Genomic DNA, 17083 nt, shown 5'->3' on the forward strand with positions numbered 1-17083 from the left:
CAACTTTCCAAAGTTGGCAGAGCTAAAAAGTGGTTTGTTTTGGCACTGGTTAAAAAAAAATCATCATTAACATCATACATCATTATATTTTTGTGCATTTATTTACCACCAAAAACGCAGCATTCAAATTTAAGATGAATACCTCAAGAAACAGAACAGATAGAACTGATAGCTTCTTAATGTTTTTCCTTGGATGAAATGAAAATTTGAACATGAAACCCATGTATAGACCTTAACAAAAATTGTTATTTCTGGTGTCCAACATATAGGACATGAAGCCACAAATTCTATTGATTTTCACAATAATATAAATGTCTTTGGCATTTAGAATTGAAAGGAAGATGGACCAGAGGCGGTAATTGGCTACATTTACCTTCTCTGAGCCATTTTTAGGATGGAACCTGAAGAATGTCTTCCTACTATAGATCAGGCATATGTTCACTCATTGACTCAGCCATTCAAGAACAGATGAAATATTAGTATATGCTATTACAATACTCTGTATAAAATTGTTCAATTTACAATCTCAACATTCAGTGCACTTACAGTTTTTGAAGAGTGAATAAACCACATGCACTCAAGAGAACATGGTTATTAGATGGAACATTTTGTATTCACCTTAGAGAACAGAGGCAGCTGTATGGCAAAGCACATATACAGCAGTGGAGATGCCAGTTGGGGCTGGCCTTGGCTTTGCTTGAAACCATTATTCTGCAAAAGGGAAAGGGAAGCCTTGAAACCCTATGCTTTGAGAAACCAAAGGCTAAAAGAATAGACTTATAGTGATAATTCTAGAAATAATTCAATCACATATCTTCCTGAGAAGTGTTTTAGGAATCAGACACTGAACGTCTGACTTGAGGAATGGGGATTGTAATTCCTCTATGGTAGTCCCCAAATTACCTCCCCTCAAAGAATGAGATTTTTCCCTGGAATCTCTTATGAAATGTAATCTGGCTAAATTTTTTATATACCAAAAAAAAAAATCATAAGTACATATTTGGAAACAACAGTAAATACTAGTCAGGGTCAAGAAACAGACTCAAGCAAAGCAAAGCAGGAAAAAAAAGAGAGGCCCTACAACTTCACATATTTTGAATATACATAAGAGAAAGCCCCAAAGGATATGCTTGTGAGGTCAAAGCTTAAGTAAAATTGAGACCTGCTTTCTTCAGGCTCCTCTGCAAGTGGTTCATATGTGAGACCCTTAAATTTTCAGTAGTTATAGGATGAAATCTGCTCATTTGGGGTAGGTTTGGCATTTTTGACATTCCCACAATTTTGAAATTTTATATAACTTCAGGGATAGCAGTAAAGAAGGATTATATGAGAAAAAAATATATCATACTGTTATACATGGTATCAATAAGAACATTTCCAAAATAGAATAATAGTAATTGATTACTAAGGTTTCAAACTGACCTTAGATTTAGGGCATTTTTATGAGAGAAAAGTTGTAATGTCCAGTCCAGCCTCCAAAATTAGAAAAAATGCTTTTTCACTTGCTATTAACATTTTGTTGATTTAACCACACTGTCAACAGTATCTCTGATATCCCTCCTGGAAGCTCTTCAGAATTTGGAAGTAAATTTTATAGAGGCTTGTTGGTCTCAGATTATCTAGCTAACCTTTAACCTAGTCCTTCCACAGTAAGTGTTAATGTTTCATTTCCATGTTAACTATTGCACTATCATTTCCTGTAAATGTCATCCTTTCGGAATAAACCTAGGAAGGGAGCTGTTAAGAATTTCCTGTTCCCATGTATCACCTGTTATTTGCTTTTACCCCAAATGCAAGGCAATATGATTGCTAGCTTCTGGGAGATCATAAAATCACGATTGATTTTATGGCTCAGAACTGGCTTCAAGCACTAGCAGCAAGATCATTTTTTTTGACAAAGAAAGTGAACCTTCTTTTCTTTCACTTGGCTTTTGAAGTTTGTGGGAGAATTGCCGAAATGCCACAATTTGCTGCCCGTTGTCTCTACTTTACCATGACCAAGCGTCAACACAGGTAGCAACTTTCCGTTTGCTACTGCGTTTCTCCCCTGTAGACCCCTCGGTGTCCCTCAAAATCAGTGTCGAGTAAGCTGTGACTGACGGGGCTTCTTCCCATCTGTTTGTGCCGGGCATCTGCCCAACTCCTCTATGCATCAGAAACGTGCATTTTGAATGCATGCAACGAGCAAAATGGTTGCTGTGAAATCCCTTTAAGAAATTCCATTATTTAACTAATGCAAATCACTCGGTCCTAGTTCCAGAGAAGAATGAGAAAGGGCATTAACGTCACTTAAGGCAACCAAAAAAATAGTATTATTCTGGGGTCATGAGTGTCACTTTTGTCTCTTCCCCTCTTTTCCTTCACTGTCTCATCCAGGCCTCTATAATGGCTCATCCACTTTGCTTTTTTCTTCCACTGCTTCTGCTTCTCTAAGAGTTTCTTGAGTTTTTATTAAAACGCTCCCCAAATAAATCACAATTGCTCTAGAACACTAGCCATCAAGGAAGCATGGAATAAATTAGCCTAAAACACTCTCTTTTTGTACCAATGACGTAGTTAGATTTCTGAGGGCTTCCCAGGACTTTTTGAAGGTTATCCTTCAGCATGGTCCCTTGCTCCTAAGGATAGATTTATTTTCAAACTCATTTTTAAATGGAGGCTCTTCTGTGAGGGAAATTGAATGAATAATGTTCATATCCTTAAAGCTGCATACAATTGTCCAAACCATGATGAACTTAGGATACCTAAGTGTGAAATGGGAGAGGGATAGATATTTTTCCATGGATGGATGTGACCAAAAATAAGACAGTGATTATAATGCATGTCAACCTAAATAAAAGGTTAAAACAAGGCAAGCTCAAAATTGCCAAAAAATGAGTTTATTCAGGAATAGCAGAGGAATTGAAATTCTGGACTCACAAACTGTAGCAAGCTATAGGCCCGTCCATTGAGGGTTTGAGGAAGGATGTATTTATAGGGAGGGAATAAAAGAGGGGAGAGTTCAGTGAGAGTCTATTAAAAAAAAAAAAAAAAACAGAGACCAGCTTTGACTACTCCCTGGGCAGACAAAACCAATCCCGTCCTACAAACAACGCTCAATTCAGCGTATTTTGAGAAACCAACCCACCTTGGGTCATTTCTTGTTCACGCCTCTGGAAACCATAAACAAAACTTCCCAAGGTTGATATGAGGCAACCCCTGGCCAACTCCCTATCATTTAAGAAAATTTCAATATGACCAGTTTTATGGAAATCAGGCATATATGGAAATCAGTCTCTCACTCCTGAGGGCACATGTGTGCAATTTTTCATTTATATTCTTCAGTCCCATTTTAGGTTGAAATTATTTTACATTAACATCTAAGCAAACAAAATCATAAGAATTAATAAATTTTAAAACAGCAATAATGAAACCCTTTTTTCCAAAAGCTGGAGATTTGGAAATTTGGTCCTAGTCATGGTGCTATTACTTCTGGTGTTACTATGAGCCAGTATCTCTTTTTTTTTCTTTAAAATATCTTAAGTGCATTTAATAGTAAACTCAAAAACATGTGGCTGTAGTGTTAGAACCTGAGTTAACCATTTGTTTGGTCACTGCATTAAAAAACATTTTCCCCTTTCAGTCCATTCTCATTTGCTGAATATGAGCCTGTCTCTTAACCTGAGTCCCAAGTAACTCACCAGCACAGTTAGGGTAGGAGGCCTTACAGCCCTGAAAGTATTACTCAATAGATGTACCATAGAGTCTAAAGGATCCTTTTATCCCTTGCAGGAAGCATGATAATGTTCTTTTAACTATTTGTAAATGCAGCCTTCTTATGCAAGTGTTTAAACAAAGAAAATGTAGCGTTTCTATTAAATCTTTGGATTAAATATGCTTGTGTAATGAAGTAAATGTCATGTGTACGCACTTAAAATTCTAAAAATTTGTTTCTTTTACTTTAGAAAATTCATAGAAATGGGTTTCATTGATGAAAAAAGAATAGCCATATGGGGCTGGGTGAGTTGTTTTGTATGTTTTATGCCTGTTATTTGGTTCATCATTTTCTAAAGTGTTCGCTTATAAGGTTTCTCATGAAATGTTAATGTTGCAACATAATTTAATCTGTCAATGGAAACAGTCAATTTGGATAATCTGGGCTTCAAAGTAGTGGCTTTAAGTGTCTGTTCCTTTTTTTCAATCATTTAGTTTCTTCCCTGTATAGCAAATTAACTCATAATTGACACATTTTCACTTAATTTCTGGTATTAGAGTATACTGAACTGAACCATATTCATCAGAACTTTAATTTCCTTTGTTATTTTAGGGTTAATATATTTCTTTTATATGTCATCATTTCATTTTCATGAAAAGCTAAGATAAAGTTTGAAATTATAGAAACTTTCAGAATATAAATTTCCTAGTACCTAGCCTATCCTAGTTATATCTTGGCTGTTTTGATTCCTTTTTTTTTTTTTTTTTTCCTTGCAAACAAATTCTTTTACCAGACTTAATGTTAATTTGTGCTAACTGGAGAGAAATAATTATTTATTACTAGTTATAGATCATGGAGATAATTTCCCATGTTTGAAGAGCTACACAGGTTTTTTAAACACACATTAAAAGGAAGTGGCAACATTTATCAGTCATGGGCAATGAAGTCACTGGAAAGTTTTGAGAAATATGGGAAAGAGTTTAGATTTGCCCATTATAAATTATGATAATTACCCTTCAAAGAAGATTTCCTGTTTCACTTTTTGGTCTGAATTTGTACATTTGCAAGTCAATTTGCAGCCATTTGTGCTTGGGTTGTTTTTCTTGGCTGTTTTCTCCGAGCGCGGCCTGCACAAGATGGAGGGAATGAAACCCAATATTGAAGGGAATCTTCAGGATTCCACTCATCTCTCAGCTCAGTGACCAGATGAAGAGCTGTTATGAATTTGTGGAAAGTTGTTACTTCAAGCCATTTGGTCCTTCTTAAAACTATCAAATGTTAAGTATCTAAACAGAATGGAATTCAAACGGGTGGAAATAAATGAAATATTTTTATAGTGAAATAGTTCAGATAAGACCTTTCTTACCATCCATTTTTATGAAATTTCCTAAAGTAAATCCTTGAAAGATTCACATTTTGAACTGAACACTTACATATAATATTAACGTTTCTCTTAGGGTTTCACTTTGCTTTTACTTCAGTCTTTGAAATAACCAAAAGCCACCTTTTAACTTCACTTCTAGAACTTTCTAGATATAAGTGGTTTGGTAGAGAACCATGTGTGTGGGATGATTTAAGAAACCCACTCATCACATGAAGGAGAGTGAGCTTTATCCATGACTATGTGACATGTTTCTCTTCTTATTTTTCTATGTTTCTGTGATCATTACACTCCATTCCTTAAATGTCAGTGTTTTTCTGGGTCTGGTCTTGATTCTTGTTGTTCTTCATTTCCTTGGGGAAACCCATTGGTTTCAAAGATGATGATGACTGCAAGATGCCTGCCACCAGCACCCTCCTCTCTCTTCTGAGCTTCACATTTCAAATGGCTACTGATCATATTTCCCAAATGTCTTACAGAGGACTCGAGCTTAACTTGCCCAAGTTAAACATATTATAGTCTACTTTAAAACAAGTCTTCACCTTTAATAAGGACCTCACCACACACCTAGTCACCCAAATTAGTAAGTTCAGAGCTATTTTCAGCTTCCCCTGCTCCCTGACTCCAATACTCTGTTGATTAGTAAATTCTATCAATTCTGCCTTCAAACATTTGAAGTCTATTCTCATCATCCCCACTGACATTGCTTTAGTTCAAGTTTCTTTATATGTAATCTAAATCAGAGCTTCTCAAACTTTAGCTTGCATAAGCATCACCTGGAGAACGTGTTAAAACGGTTTCCAGGCACCCCCTCCCCAACAAGTACTCCAGGGTGGAGTCTGAGGGTCCACTTACATGGGCCATAGATTGGGTGGTACAGGCTTAACTATTCCAGTTGCTTCTTAACTAGCCTCCTTGCTTTGGTCTCACAAACTCCGATGTTGCTAATGAAGTTATTGTTCCAAAACACAATTCTTACCACGTTGCCTTTTTGCTTATGAATTTTCTAGGGCTGCATGTTGACCTCAGCCTAGTGCCCAAACACATTTCCTTGCATGCAAGGCCCTTGGCAATCTGGTTGCTCCTACTTTTCCAGTCTCTCTCCCTCCACTTCTCCCCACACTTTATGAGTAATTTGTTTTATGTCTGTGCTTCCTTTTTCCCATGTGTTGATCCGTCCTGTTCCCTACACCTGCAATGCCCATCCTCTTCTCCCATTCCCCATGTCTTCCTCTCTCCAAAACACAAAATTCCTGCTTGTTCTTTAAGACCCAACTCAGATGTGACTTTTTGTGCTCCAATAGCTCTTTATACTACTTTTATAGGAACAGCCATGCTTTATCTTGTTTGTGCATTGTTTGGTCTCACAAGAGTCAAGGAATGGACTTTGTCTTTCTTCAACTTTGTTTCTCAAATGTTTAGCACAATATTGGCTATCTCACATATCTATGATGCTGTTTAAACTGAATTTAATCCTGTAAGTCAATGTTCCCCCAAATGTGTCATGTTAGTATCAGGAAATTTGGGGGAAATGTTCTCTGGTCTAATAATTTGGTAAACTATGAAGTCTATATAATAGTGTATATAGCCCCTATAGTAAAGAATCCTGTTGAATTTTGTTTAATACCGTATTACCAAAAAGTATTTGATTCCATGGGTACCTCTTTTAATAGTGGTCTTGAAGTCAGTAGGGAGTGGAATTGGAGCCTTAGAAAGATACTCTTGGCTGCAGAATGAAGAGTAGCCTGATGTTGGGGGAGAGAGTGGACCAAGGGGCTAAGAGAGCAGTAATACGGGCAACAAATACCAAGGGCCTGAATTTAGGCAGTGAAGAAGGGGGCAGGAATAGGTCATAGCTCTGAGTGCTCTTTTATAGTATAATAAGCAGAGACCTATGGGAAATTGGAGAAGGGAAAGAGAAAGACGTGGAGAATGACCATGTGGGTTTGTTTAGCTATCACTGTGTTCCATAAGTACCTGTTTCTACGAAGTATTAGATACCTTAGTGGTCTGAGAAATACTCTAAAGCTAGCCACGCAATTTTTTTCTTTGGTCAATTGGTCAATAAGTTGCAAATCTCACATTTCCCTCCATTATCCAGATTAAGAAGGGGAGAGAAGGCATGTTTATCTTTTTATCTTACACTTTCAATTTTCTGGCACACAAATTAAAGTCCAGTAGCCTGTTTTTTAGCTACCTCTTAGACATCTACTATGCACACAGCACTATGCCTAGGAAGTGTCTGTTATGACAGTCGTTCTGACCTGGGCAATTTTACCCCTTAGGGGACATTTGGCAACGTCTGGAGATGTCGTTGGTTGTCAGAACTAGGGGAGTGCTACTAGTGTCTAGTGGATAGAGGCCAGAGATGCTGTTAAATATCCCACAATGCACAGGACAGCACCCAACAAAAAAGAATTATCCAACCCAAAAAGTCAATAGTGCTGAGGTTAAACAACCCTAATTTATATGAAGAAAAATTGAAGCAATTATTCTGACAATTGAAGAGCAGCAGGGGTTTTGCCTAAATTATTAGAATAACAACCTCATTTATGGGCTTTGCTTTGTTAATATAGACCTAGACAGGTGGTGTTGAATAAGCATTAGTTCGTGATTTAATCTTAGCTCCCTTCTCTTCCAGTGACTAATTATAAGCAATTTGAATTGCTATGTGTGATCGACGATGTAAAAGCAGGACAAATGCACCTCTAATGAAACTATATTAGACTCTGAACTTAAAACTGCCCAAAGAGGTTGCCCTAATGTAGGGATATAGAGGAACTGGCTTGTTATCAGGCATTCTGCAGTTGAGTCTCAACTCCACCGCTTACTCTAAATTTATTCTGAGCCTCGGTTTCCTCATCACGAAATGCAACAATAATTTCCTCATCAAGTCAGTGTGAGAGTTAGATGAGTTAATAGGAAGTCATATATTAAACAAATATTTATTCTATTCCCACTGTGTTTCAGATTGTATTGTCAGTGCTAGGGAGACATTCATTAACCAGACAGACAAAAATCTCTACCTTTATCGAGTTGGGAATGGTTGGGGAGAAAGGCAATAAGCAAGATAAATAAGTAACATATACAGGATGTTAAACAATGATCAGTGCAATGGAGAAAAGCAAAACCAAGCAAGAAAGGAGCAAGGAGCATCATACAGGATTGGTGCAATTTTAGATTAGGACAGGTGAGACTTTTTTTTTTTTGAGTTAAGACTTCAAATGGGAGGGAGTGAACCATGCCAATTTCTGGGGATAGAGAATTCCAGGCAGAGGGTGGCAGCACTTGCAGAAGTTCTGGGGCTAGATCACGCTTGGAGAGTTCAAAGAACATCAAGAGAGCCAGTGAGCAAGGGGAAGTGGGAGGGGGGAGAGAAAGGACACAGAGCCTGTGGGACCACAAAGACTGTTACAATGACCTTGGCCATACAAACATTAGCTAGTTATTATTATTCTCTGTAGGTGAAATGTTCCAATCTGCATTATAGCTCCCATCAGAGTACTATTCCATAAATCCTTCAAAATTCTGTGCCCTTCTAAGAATGTTTTTAAAGATATCCTTCATTTAAACAAAATGGCAAGGCATCTAAGTGCAAAGGACAAAATTCTAGAATTCTCATGGCCAATCTGCTCCGTGGGTTCTTTTCTTTCTGCAGCCACCCACTCTGCCTTGGAGCCCCACCCATGGGAGAGCAGAAAAAAGTCAGCTCGGGTGGTTTTTTTTCTCTTTATTTCTACAATAGAAACAGCTTTTCTAAGCTGCCTGAGAATTTCAAGTACACCTTCTTTTATTGTGCTGTTGCTACACTAGTTTGCTTTTACAAATTCCTAGAGGCAATTTGTATTCATGTTGAAAGCATGACAATTTTATTTACATACTGCCCTATTATCTAATCACTGAGTAGATAAAAATTAATATTTTTATAATTCCTAAGATTTTGGACGGAAATATTCAAAACCCTTTTTACTGTATGCAAATGCTTTAATTTCAAATGTCACTCCATGCTATTTTCTGTTCTGGGGCATAGGAGAGGAGAAGCAGAACCCAGTATTATAATTTGCAGTGATCACACTTTTCCAATAAAACCATAAACAGTAATCATATTTCTAAAGGACTCGGGCTTACTCTACTTTCATTTAAATCAAAAATTAAGAAGGAAGAAGAAATCTTTTGTTTCAGTAATAGTTGTTGCTAACCTGCTAATCAAAACAGATTATTTTTATGTTTTAAGTGAAAGTTCGATCCTGATAGAGAATTTTCACTTATCAAAATGATTTTTAAACCCACATGTTCCTTCTATTTTAAAATATATTTTTCCTCTATTAAAACACATTTCAGTTCTCCTCCAAGTATAATGAAAGGAGGCCACGGTATAATTGGAGCTGCCACTTTTAGTCTGTGTTTTGTAGCCAAGGGTCCTCGATAAGATTCCCCAGAGTTGGAAACATAAGACTGTAAACTAGTTAGTTAGCATTCTTTCTCTAACAATTGAATTCAGCAAGATGGTTTAGCTTATTCCCTCAGGCCATGTATTTCACGGATTAAGACTAGACCCAGGCCACTGACCTGCTGCCTGATTTCACCACGTCTGTCTCCTGTCTCTCCCTTGCTCTGTAGGGTTCTCACTCCCACTGTCTCTTTCACCCTCTCTCAAGACTGACTTTTCGGTAGCAAAGGATGATACGATCTCTCCTGACCGGAGGAAAAATGATTCCCAGAAGTTTGTGGCAATAAAGTCCTAAACGCAAGGCACACCCTTAGTTAGAGAGTCACACTGTCCTTTTTTGATTTGTAAGGAAAGTTCCTGTGTTGGGGCAAGAATAGCACTGAGAGTCACTTCCTAATCTAGCACACACATTTGGGGTGGCGGAGAGGGGGGAGGAGGGTCCACGTCCCAGAACACTGCTTAATCCATGTTCCTAGAGGAAGCATCTCTCTCCCAGCAGGTTAATACAGACCAAATTTGCCTTCCAGGGAGAGATGAGCTTTACTGTGACACCCTGTTCATTTCTTCATTTTTAGGAAAAGGTTCAAATTTTCATGTGACACAGGCACACATCTCCTTCTGTTATGAGGGTCACATTTCTGAATCACCTACCAATACCCTGGGGAAGAAAATTGATGAGTGCTAAACCTACTCCAGACTCTGCAATTTGTATCCCCTTTTGTATTACTTTATTTTTCCATTAAGTTGGGGAGGGGGGCATGTAAGATTTTTAAAGACACCAGTGGCTTTTCCTCCTTTGAGCTGCTATGCCAGAAATCCTCAAAACAGAATACGTAACGCTACCTTATACACAGACTCTGGCCGTGTCTTAAACTACTCAAAAGGTTCTTGTGTCCTTCCCTTGCTGTTCTGTTATGAAAATAAATGAATAAATATACAGATATAAGTGCTGCCTCACAGGAGTTTTTTGCACGTTGTGGGAAGTATCTTGCTTTTACTTTTGGGGAATGATCTTCTTTTTTGTGCATTTTTTTAAAGTAAAAATCCTGTTTTTGCCATAGCAAGGTCCTAGTTGGAAAAACATAGAGGGGGAAAAAAGAATTTTGCAGAAACATTGCAATTATAGTATCTCTTAAACTGCCCGCACCATGTTGGGATCAGCACACCAAGTATTTGTAATTGACTAAGCTGAAATTGTTGTCATGTCTGGTGGAGATGGCTACCAAGAGTGCAAGATAGACATTTAATCTACCCTATCCATACTCCCCAGCTCCCATCGGCACTTATTTTGAGTAGAATTGCTATACAAATACCTTAGAGAGTTGATGAGAGTCAATCTGGGACTGACTTGTAACAATGTCTCTATAGTCCTATGGAGGTTATGTTTCATCGCTGGCCCTTGCTTCAGGAAGTGGTCTTTTCAAATGTGGAATAGCAGTGGCTCCAGTCTCCAGCTGGGAATATTACGGTATGGAAACATTTCATAAATGTTGCTGCGAAAACATTTAACACATAATTACTCTATATTTAAGGTTGCTAGGAAAACAAATTATGCAGTAAAATTCACCCCAGCATCACTGGGAAAAATATAATCTATAAATGAGGTTGTTTATATGATTCATTATAATCATGTTGCAATAATCACAGCAATTTTAAGACCAGGAAGGACTCTTCCAAAACCCAACGTAAGTTATTCTCTTCCAGAAACCGTGTGCCCACTGATGAACCAAATCTTTAAAATCAGAGTTAAGTCTGTTTCACAGACACACAGGGGCAGCTGAACTAGCTTTTAAGCACATCTTAGGGAAAGTCAGGACGGGACCAAGCAAATCACCGCCACGCCACAGTTTGCAGCTGCCTGTTACATTGCTCTAGGAATCAAAGAAACAAAAATTTGTTCAAGAAGTACACCTTCCGTGGGTGCCTTCCCCCCGCCCCCGGTACGCGGGCCTCTCACCGTTGCGGCCCCTCCCGCTGTGGAGCACAGGCTCTGGACGCACAGGCTCAGCGGCCGTGGCTCACGGGCCCAGCCGCTCCGCGGCATGTGGGATCTTCCCGGACCGGGGCACGAACCCGTGTCCCCTGCATCGGCAGGCGGACTTTCAACCACTGCGCCACGAGGGAAACCCCGTGTGTGCCTATTTTTATGATGAACATCAATGCAGGATGATTATTTGGAAATAACTCTAATAAATGCACGAAAATTAGCTTTCATTAGATCCTCTTCCCTGTGTTGTGGTGGAAATGAGACAATTGTGACTTGTAGGGAATCTCCATTCAGAGAAAAACGTGTGTGTGTTTTGGGGGAGGACTTGGGGGATATAGTTCCATCCCAAATTAATTAAGACACCAATAAACGTACTAGAGGTGGCTGCATTTGTGATTTCTTTTAAAATATCATGAGGTCATTCCTAGCTCAACATTCCCCCCACTGAAGAACTTTGGGTAGAAGTGAAAAAGCTTAAGAGCAGCCCTTTCTATCCTTAGCTGCTCCTGTTTCCACAGTCTTCTCCTGCATTGCTTCTCCAGCCCTACTGAGGCAACTTGCAGAGCGAATGACTTGGGTGGAGCGTTACAGGAAAGGGCAGCAAGAACCTTCCTCGGCAGCTCCACCTGGGAGATTGACGGGCAGTTATCAAACTCGGGGGTGGGGGTGGGGGGTCTGGTTGGTTAATGAAATGACACACATCTCATGCAAACAACACACTCATATACTCATATATTTTACAGCATCTATCTACACAGAGCGATTCATGGGCCTCCCAACAAAGGACGATAATCTCGAGCATTATAAAGTAAGCATTTTCTGTTTGATCTAGGTCATTAATTTATTCCAAATGTGCTAAATCATTGTAAAGCAGTCATTCCAAGTTTACAGTTTGGCTGGGTCCCCAAAGCAAGTATGATGATCTTTTGTCAGCTGCAAAACACCTCACTAACAAGGAATTGACTCCCTTTGGGTTCTATTTTTTCTTTCCCCATCCTCCTTCCCTAACTTTCCTTTTCCTCATCCCCCTCCCCAGCCCCTACTCCTCCACAGCTTGAGCGGGCATCCTCTCTGCCTAAGGTCTCACTTATATGTAACATATGACACATACACTTTCAGTGTTTCAAACTAAGAATCAGATGGAAGTAATGCAAATGATGATGAAAATGTGTTGCTCTGACTCTTAAATATTTATCAACCAAAGCAATACATAATTTCAGTATTGGTGCTAAGTCCATTGCAACAATGATTTAGCTAGTTTTCTATTAGAACTTGCAGCAACTAAGATGTTAATTTTTCCCCTTTTCCAGAATTCAACTGTGATGACAAGAGCAGAATATTTCAGAAATGTAGACTATCTTCTCATCCACGGAACAGCAGATGGTGAGGTTTAAGCAAGACTCTTACACATAAAAATACTGAGCCAGCATCACTTTGTTTAAGAAACATTAAGCATCCTCCTATGCCTGTGCTCAGGGTCAATACCTAAGAGTCAGGGACATTTCCATAAGCGAGTGTGAGTACTCACTGCTGACAATGTCAACTGCATGACTAGATAATTGTTGGTGTTCATTTCCAGGCGGTACATTGTCACTCTATGCTTTCTGGTATTTAACAGCACTTTAACTCTCTCTCTTTGTTGCAGATAATGTGCACTTTCAAAACTCAGCACAGATTGCTAAAGCTCTGGTTAATGCACAAGTGGATTTCCAGGCAATGGTACATCATTTTGTTTTACTCATGTTCATGGCCTTAGACCCCTAAGCTAAAAGGAGGACTCTTCTTTTTTTTTTTAACACTAAAACCTGACAAGGAGGCTGTAAGGTAGAGTAGACAGAACATTAGCAAATGACGCCTGGGTTTTTCATGAACTCCCTGAAGGACACTAGGCAAACCGTGTCACCTCTGCTGATCCCAGTTGAGTCATATATAAAATAAAGGCATCCACAAGATTAGAGTATCTTCTAGCTCAAACATCCAATAGTTCTGTGGTCCTACGTATTAAGTGTAGCTATGTGCTTAGAGTCCCTGTAAACTCTGAGAGGCTCAAAGCAGCTAGAAGATTCTGTTTATTCAGTAAGAAGCAATCGCAGAATGTTACGAGACCTCAGAGGCTCCCTGAAATCAGGCGGTTCCACAGAATTAGAGAATCCTTCCAGCTCTGTGGTCTCAGTGCCTGGCATGTGGCCGGCCCATCACAGAAGGTCATACTTTTACTGAGTAAATGAATAGATGAGCTAGCTTTGAAATCCAGTTGCATGAAGAATGGGAAATGGAAACAGAGAGGAAAATAAGGCAAAAGCCAAAGCAAGGGAGACAGTCCCTGGTGGCTATTGTTCCCCCTCTTCAGGGAACATAAATTCTCCCTCGCTTGCTTATGTTGCCCAAGCACCTAGAAAAGGAAACCCCCATCTTTTGGAAATTTGGTTTCTGAAAATAATTTAAAGAGGGTGAGGTGAGATTTTTCTGATCTTTTTTTTACCCCTTTCACCCATTTTTGAAATTGTGACTCCCAAAGTAAATTCAACTCATAAGTATATAGCATTACATCAATAACCACTAGCCACATTTATTCAGTGAAAACAATAATCTAACTGGCAACTCTCCAGCAATAAAGTTTAAATTTGTAATGCCATCTCCCTGGGTTTTTTTTTAATGATACTATTTTTAACTCCTATGGAGGGTGTTTACAGTTACATGTATTGTGAATTTTCTGCAACAGATAGGAATTAAATTCATGGAATTTTTGAGCTAGAAAGAGCCTTAGAGAAAATCAATTCCAACCCCCTCATTTTTCAAATGAGGAAACCAAGCTCCAGAGAAGCAAAGTAACTGACCTAACACCCTAGCTCTGGAACCCGGGATGTTGGCCGCTGTGGAAGTTCAGCCACCAAGATCTCAAATAGAAGTTTGAAAAATATGAAACAGTAGTGAAGGTTAATAAAAAGGCTTTAAATCTTGCTGTTCTAAATGTTTACCTGTAACCTATTTTATTTATGCAAGTGTTCTTAGGTAGAATTCCAGCCATAATATTAGAAAAATTATCAGGTCCTGAGAGCACAAAAAGCCAAAGCTGGATGCATTGTGTGTCTGCAGGAATAAAACAGGTTTCTTCCCTTTGTGTTTCAGTGGTACTCAGACCAGAACCATGGCATATCCGGCCTGTCCACGAAGCACTTATACACCCACATGACCCACTTCCTAAAGCAATGTTTTTCTTTGTAAGAGTAAAAACGATGCAGATACAAGACTGTATCACAATCTGAACACTTCCTATAAATGCCTCAGACTGTTTGCTTGTTTTACTCTTTATGCTGTTAAATGTTGGTATAAACAAACAAACAAATGTTGTTCTGAAGGCTGACAGAAAATTCAGAGGACTCAGAAGTTCAACCTAAATATTGTTTACATTTTCTGGCACTCTGTGAAAGAAGAGAAAAGGAGGCCATACCTTTTGCTTTGGACACAAACAGTGTTTTATCACCTGTTCGTTTGAGGGGAAAAGAATAAAGTCAGAAGTTAAAATGCTATGATTTTCTCTGTGTGCATTAATTTCATGTTCCCGTTTCTATCAGAGAAAGAAATGCTTATGTTAGGCAAGTGCTTGAATAATATTAGAGTGGTCATGAAGGAGAAGAATCTAGAAGCAGTTTTGGATTTTTGTAATTAGAACTCCAAATGCTGGAACACAGAGCTCAGAGTGTGCAAAAGCATTGTTCAGAAATCAGGTTAGCAATGCAGTTTGTAAAGGCACCCTGACATTTGCACTCTGTGCTGTCCCTCCAAGAAATGTTTATTAAATTTCTCCCAGAAGATTTCTTCAACATTGCCAAAAGCATTTGATAAAGATAAAGTCAGAATTTTGGATCCAGGCTCCTTTTAAGAAATGCTTCAAATTTGGAAATGTTCCTATTTTGGATCCCTTTTTAGAATGAGTAATGGTTAACTGTTTTCTGATTGCTAAGCCACACCAAACTAAATAAAACAAAAAATTAGATAAAATGGACATCAACAGCTGGAGAAGGGAAATGTTACATCTGTGAGATTATGCTGGGGTTTTAGTTCTATGTTATAGTGTTTATTTTGGAAAAAAGAAAAGAGAGCCATAATGCCAGCAATCCCAAAGGCAGTGCTCTGTCAACAACTGTCCCCATCAATTAGAAACACAGGCAGTACGCCATCTCTGTGATGGCCACAGAATTAAAAAGATCCACACCAGATCACCAGAAGATGTCTTAAATGAATGCTGAAAGTATCATGAAGCTGCTGCCGAGAGGACTTTCCATTGACATGGTTCCCAGCATTCAATTGCCCTGGATGATTTTTCCCCATCCTTGGTTTGATTCTTCACAGTGTCAGGTAGAAGACCCTCACACCTTCTGTCATGCTGTATAACTAGAAGAACAAGTCCAGGCAGGAAAACTTACAGCAGGCAGGGACCTCAAAGGTCATACACCACAGACTCTTCTAGAGTTTTCAGACCTTTCTCAGTCCAGCACTCTTTCTCCTATGATTTTCTGAAATCATGCTCCCATTCAGGCCACAGAGTCCCACCCACCTCACCTGTCAGGAAGGGTACTTGGTGGAGGTCAGGGAGCCCCGGCAACACCCTCACAGATTCAGGACTGGCCACAGCCCCTCCTCTGCACATCTATACAACTGCTGATGCCCTCAGGGTCAGAGGGAAGCTACTACTTCTCCTTTTCTCTTCCACCTGGAGCAGCCTGTGAAGCAAGCCCAAGAGATTTCTGCATAATTTTCTCCTCATTCGCTCTCTCCCGCTAGGAAGGGGAGACGAGCCAAACAGTCCTTTCCTAACACTGTGTTAAGGGAGACAGGAGGGCAATTTTGTAATTATTCTTTGTATAATAAGGAAGTCTTGTTACCCCAACTTATCTTCTGCCTTTGTGGAATATGCAGACCTGGTGTTTAATATCAATGTGCAAGAAGTAGTCTCCAGCCTCAGGCCTTGGTTCCCACTGCCACAGAGGCAACTTCTACAAGACAGATCTAACTGCGTCATTTTCCCAAGTAGAAACCTCCAGGGATTCTCCATGTTCTGGAAAATAACATTGTAGATATTCTATGTAGAATTTTCATCATCACAGAAAGTGCTATTCGATGGTGCTATCCTAGAGGAATCTTCACAGACCATATCTTGGAACATAGCATATGGTAGAAGCTCGCCAACCAGTGAATGATTGAGCAACTCTGTCTTCATGGAAGACTCGGGTTTTCTACATCACCGTTGATGCAGCCTCCCCTGACCCCTCAGGCACTCCTCAGGACTATCAGTGTGTGTTTATGTACTTATTCGTCCATTCAACAACCATCTATTGAGGCTGTCTGTATACCTGACAAGGCTTTGAGGACAGAGTGCAGAGCAAGGCAGCAACTAGAGTGGCAGGGTTGTTTTTTAATTTTTTTTTTAACACTCACATTTTGTACAGCTTTCCTAGATTTTTCTTTTGGCTTGGAAAATAAGAGGTACATAAAGTACAAAGATTTTAGTAGAAAATACCAAACTAAAAGGGATGATTAAACGTCTTACCTTTTCCATTTGTAGGAAGT

The 17083-nt window shown here is 39.2% G+C and overlaps 1 protein-coding gene across 5 annotated transcripts in view; it reads left to right on the forward strand.

Moving 5' to 3' along the window:
* FAP (fibroblast activation protein alpha) overlaps positions 1-15042 on the forward strand; it is a 72104-nt gene extending 57062 nt beyond the window's left edge. For all 5 annotated transcript variants that reach the window (XM_081242081.1, XM_081242084.1, XM_081242080.1 and 2 more), the window contains 6 exons: positions 3945-3999; positions 10894-10993; positions 12256-12320; positions 12823-12895; positions 13158-13231; positions 14642-15042. In XM_081242081.1, the coding sequence (XP_081098207.1) occupies positions 3945-3999; positions 10894-10993; positions 12256-12320; positions 12823-12895; positions 13158-13231; positions 14642-14737 (463 nt within the window). In that variant the 3' untranslated portion in view covers positions 14738-15042. The remainder of the gene's footprint in view (positions 1-3944; positions 4000-10893; positions 10994-12255; positions 12321-12822; positions 12896-13157; positions 13232-14641) is intronic.
* The last annotated feature ends 2041 nt before the right edge of the window (positions 15043-17083 follow it).

This window comes from Mesoplodon bidens (assembly GCF_964165515.1).
Source record: "Mesoplodon bidens genome assembly, chromosome: 8".
Taxonomy (NCBI): Eukaryota; Metazoa; Chordata; class Mammalia; order Artiodactyla; family Ziphiidae; genus Mesoplodon; species Mesoplodon bidens.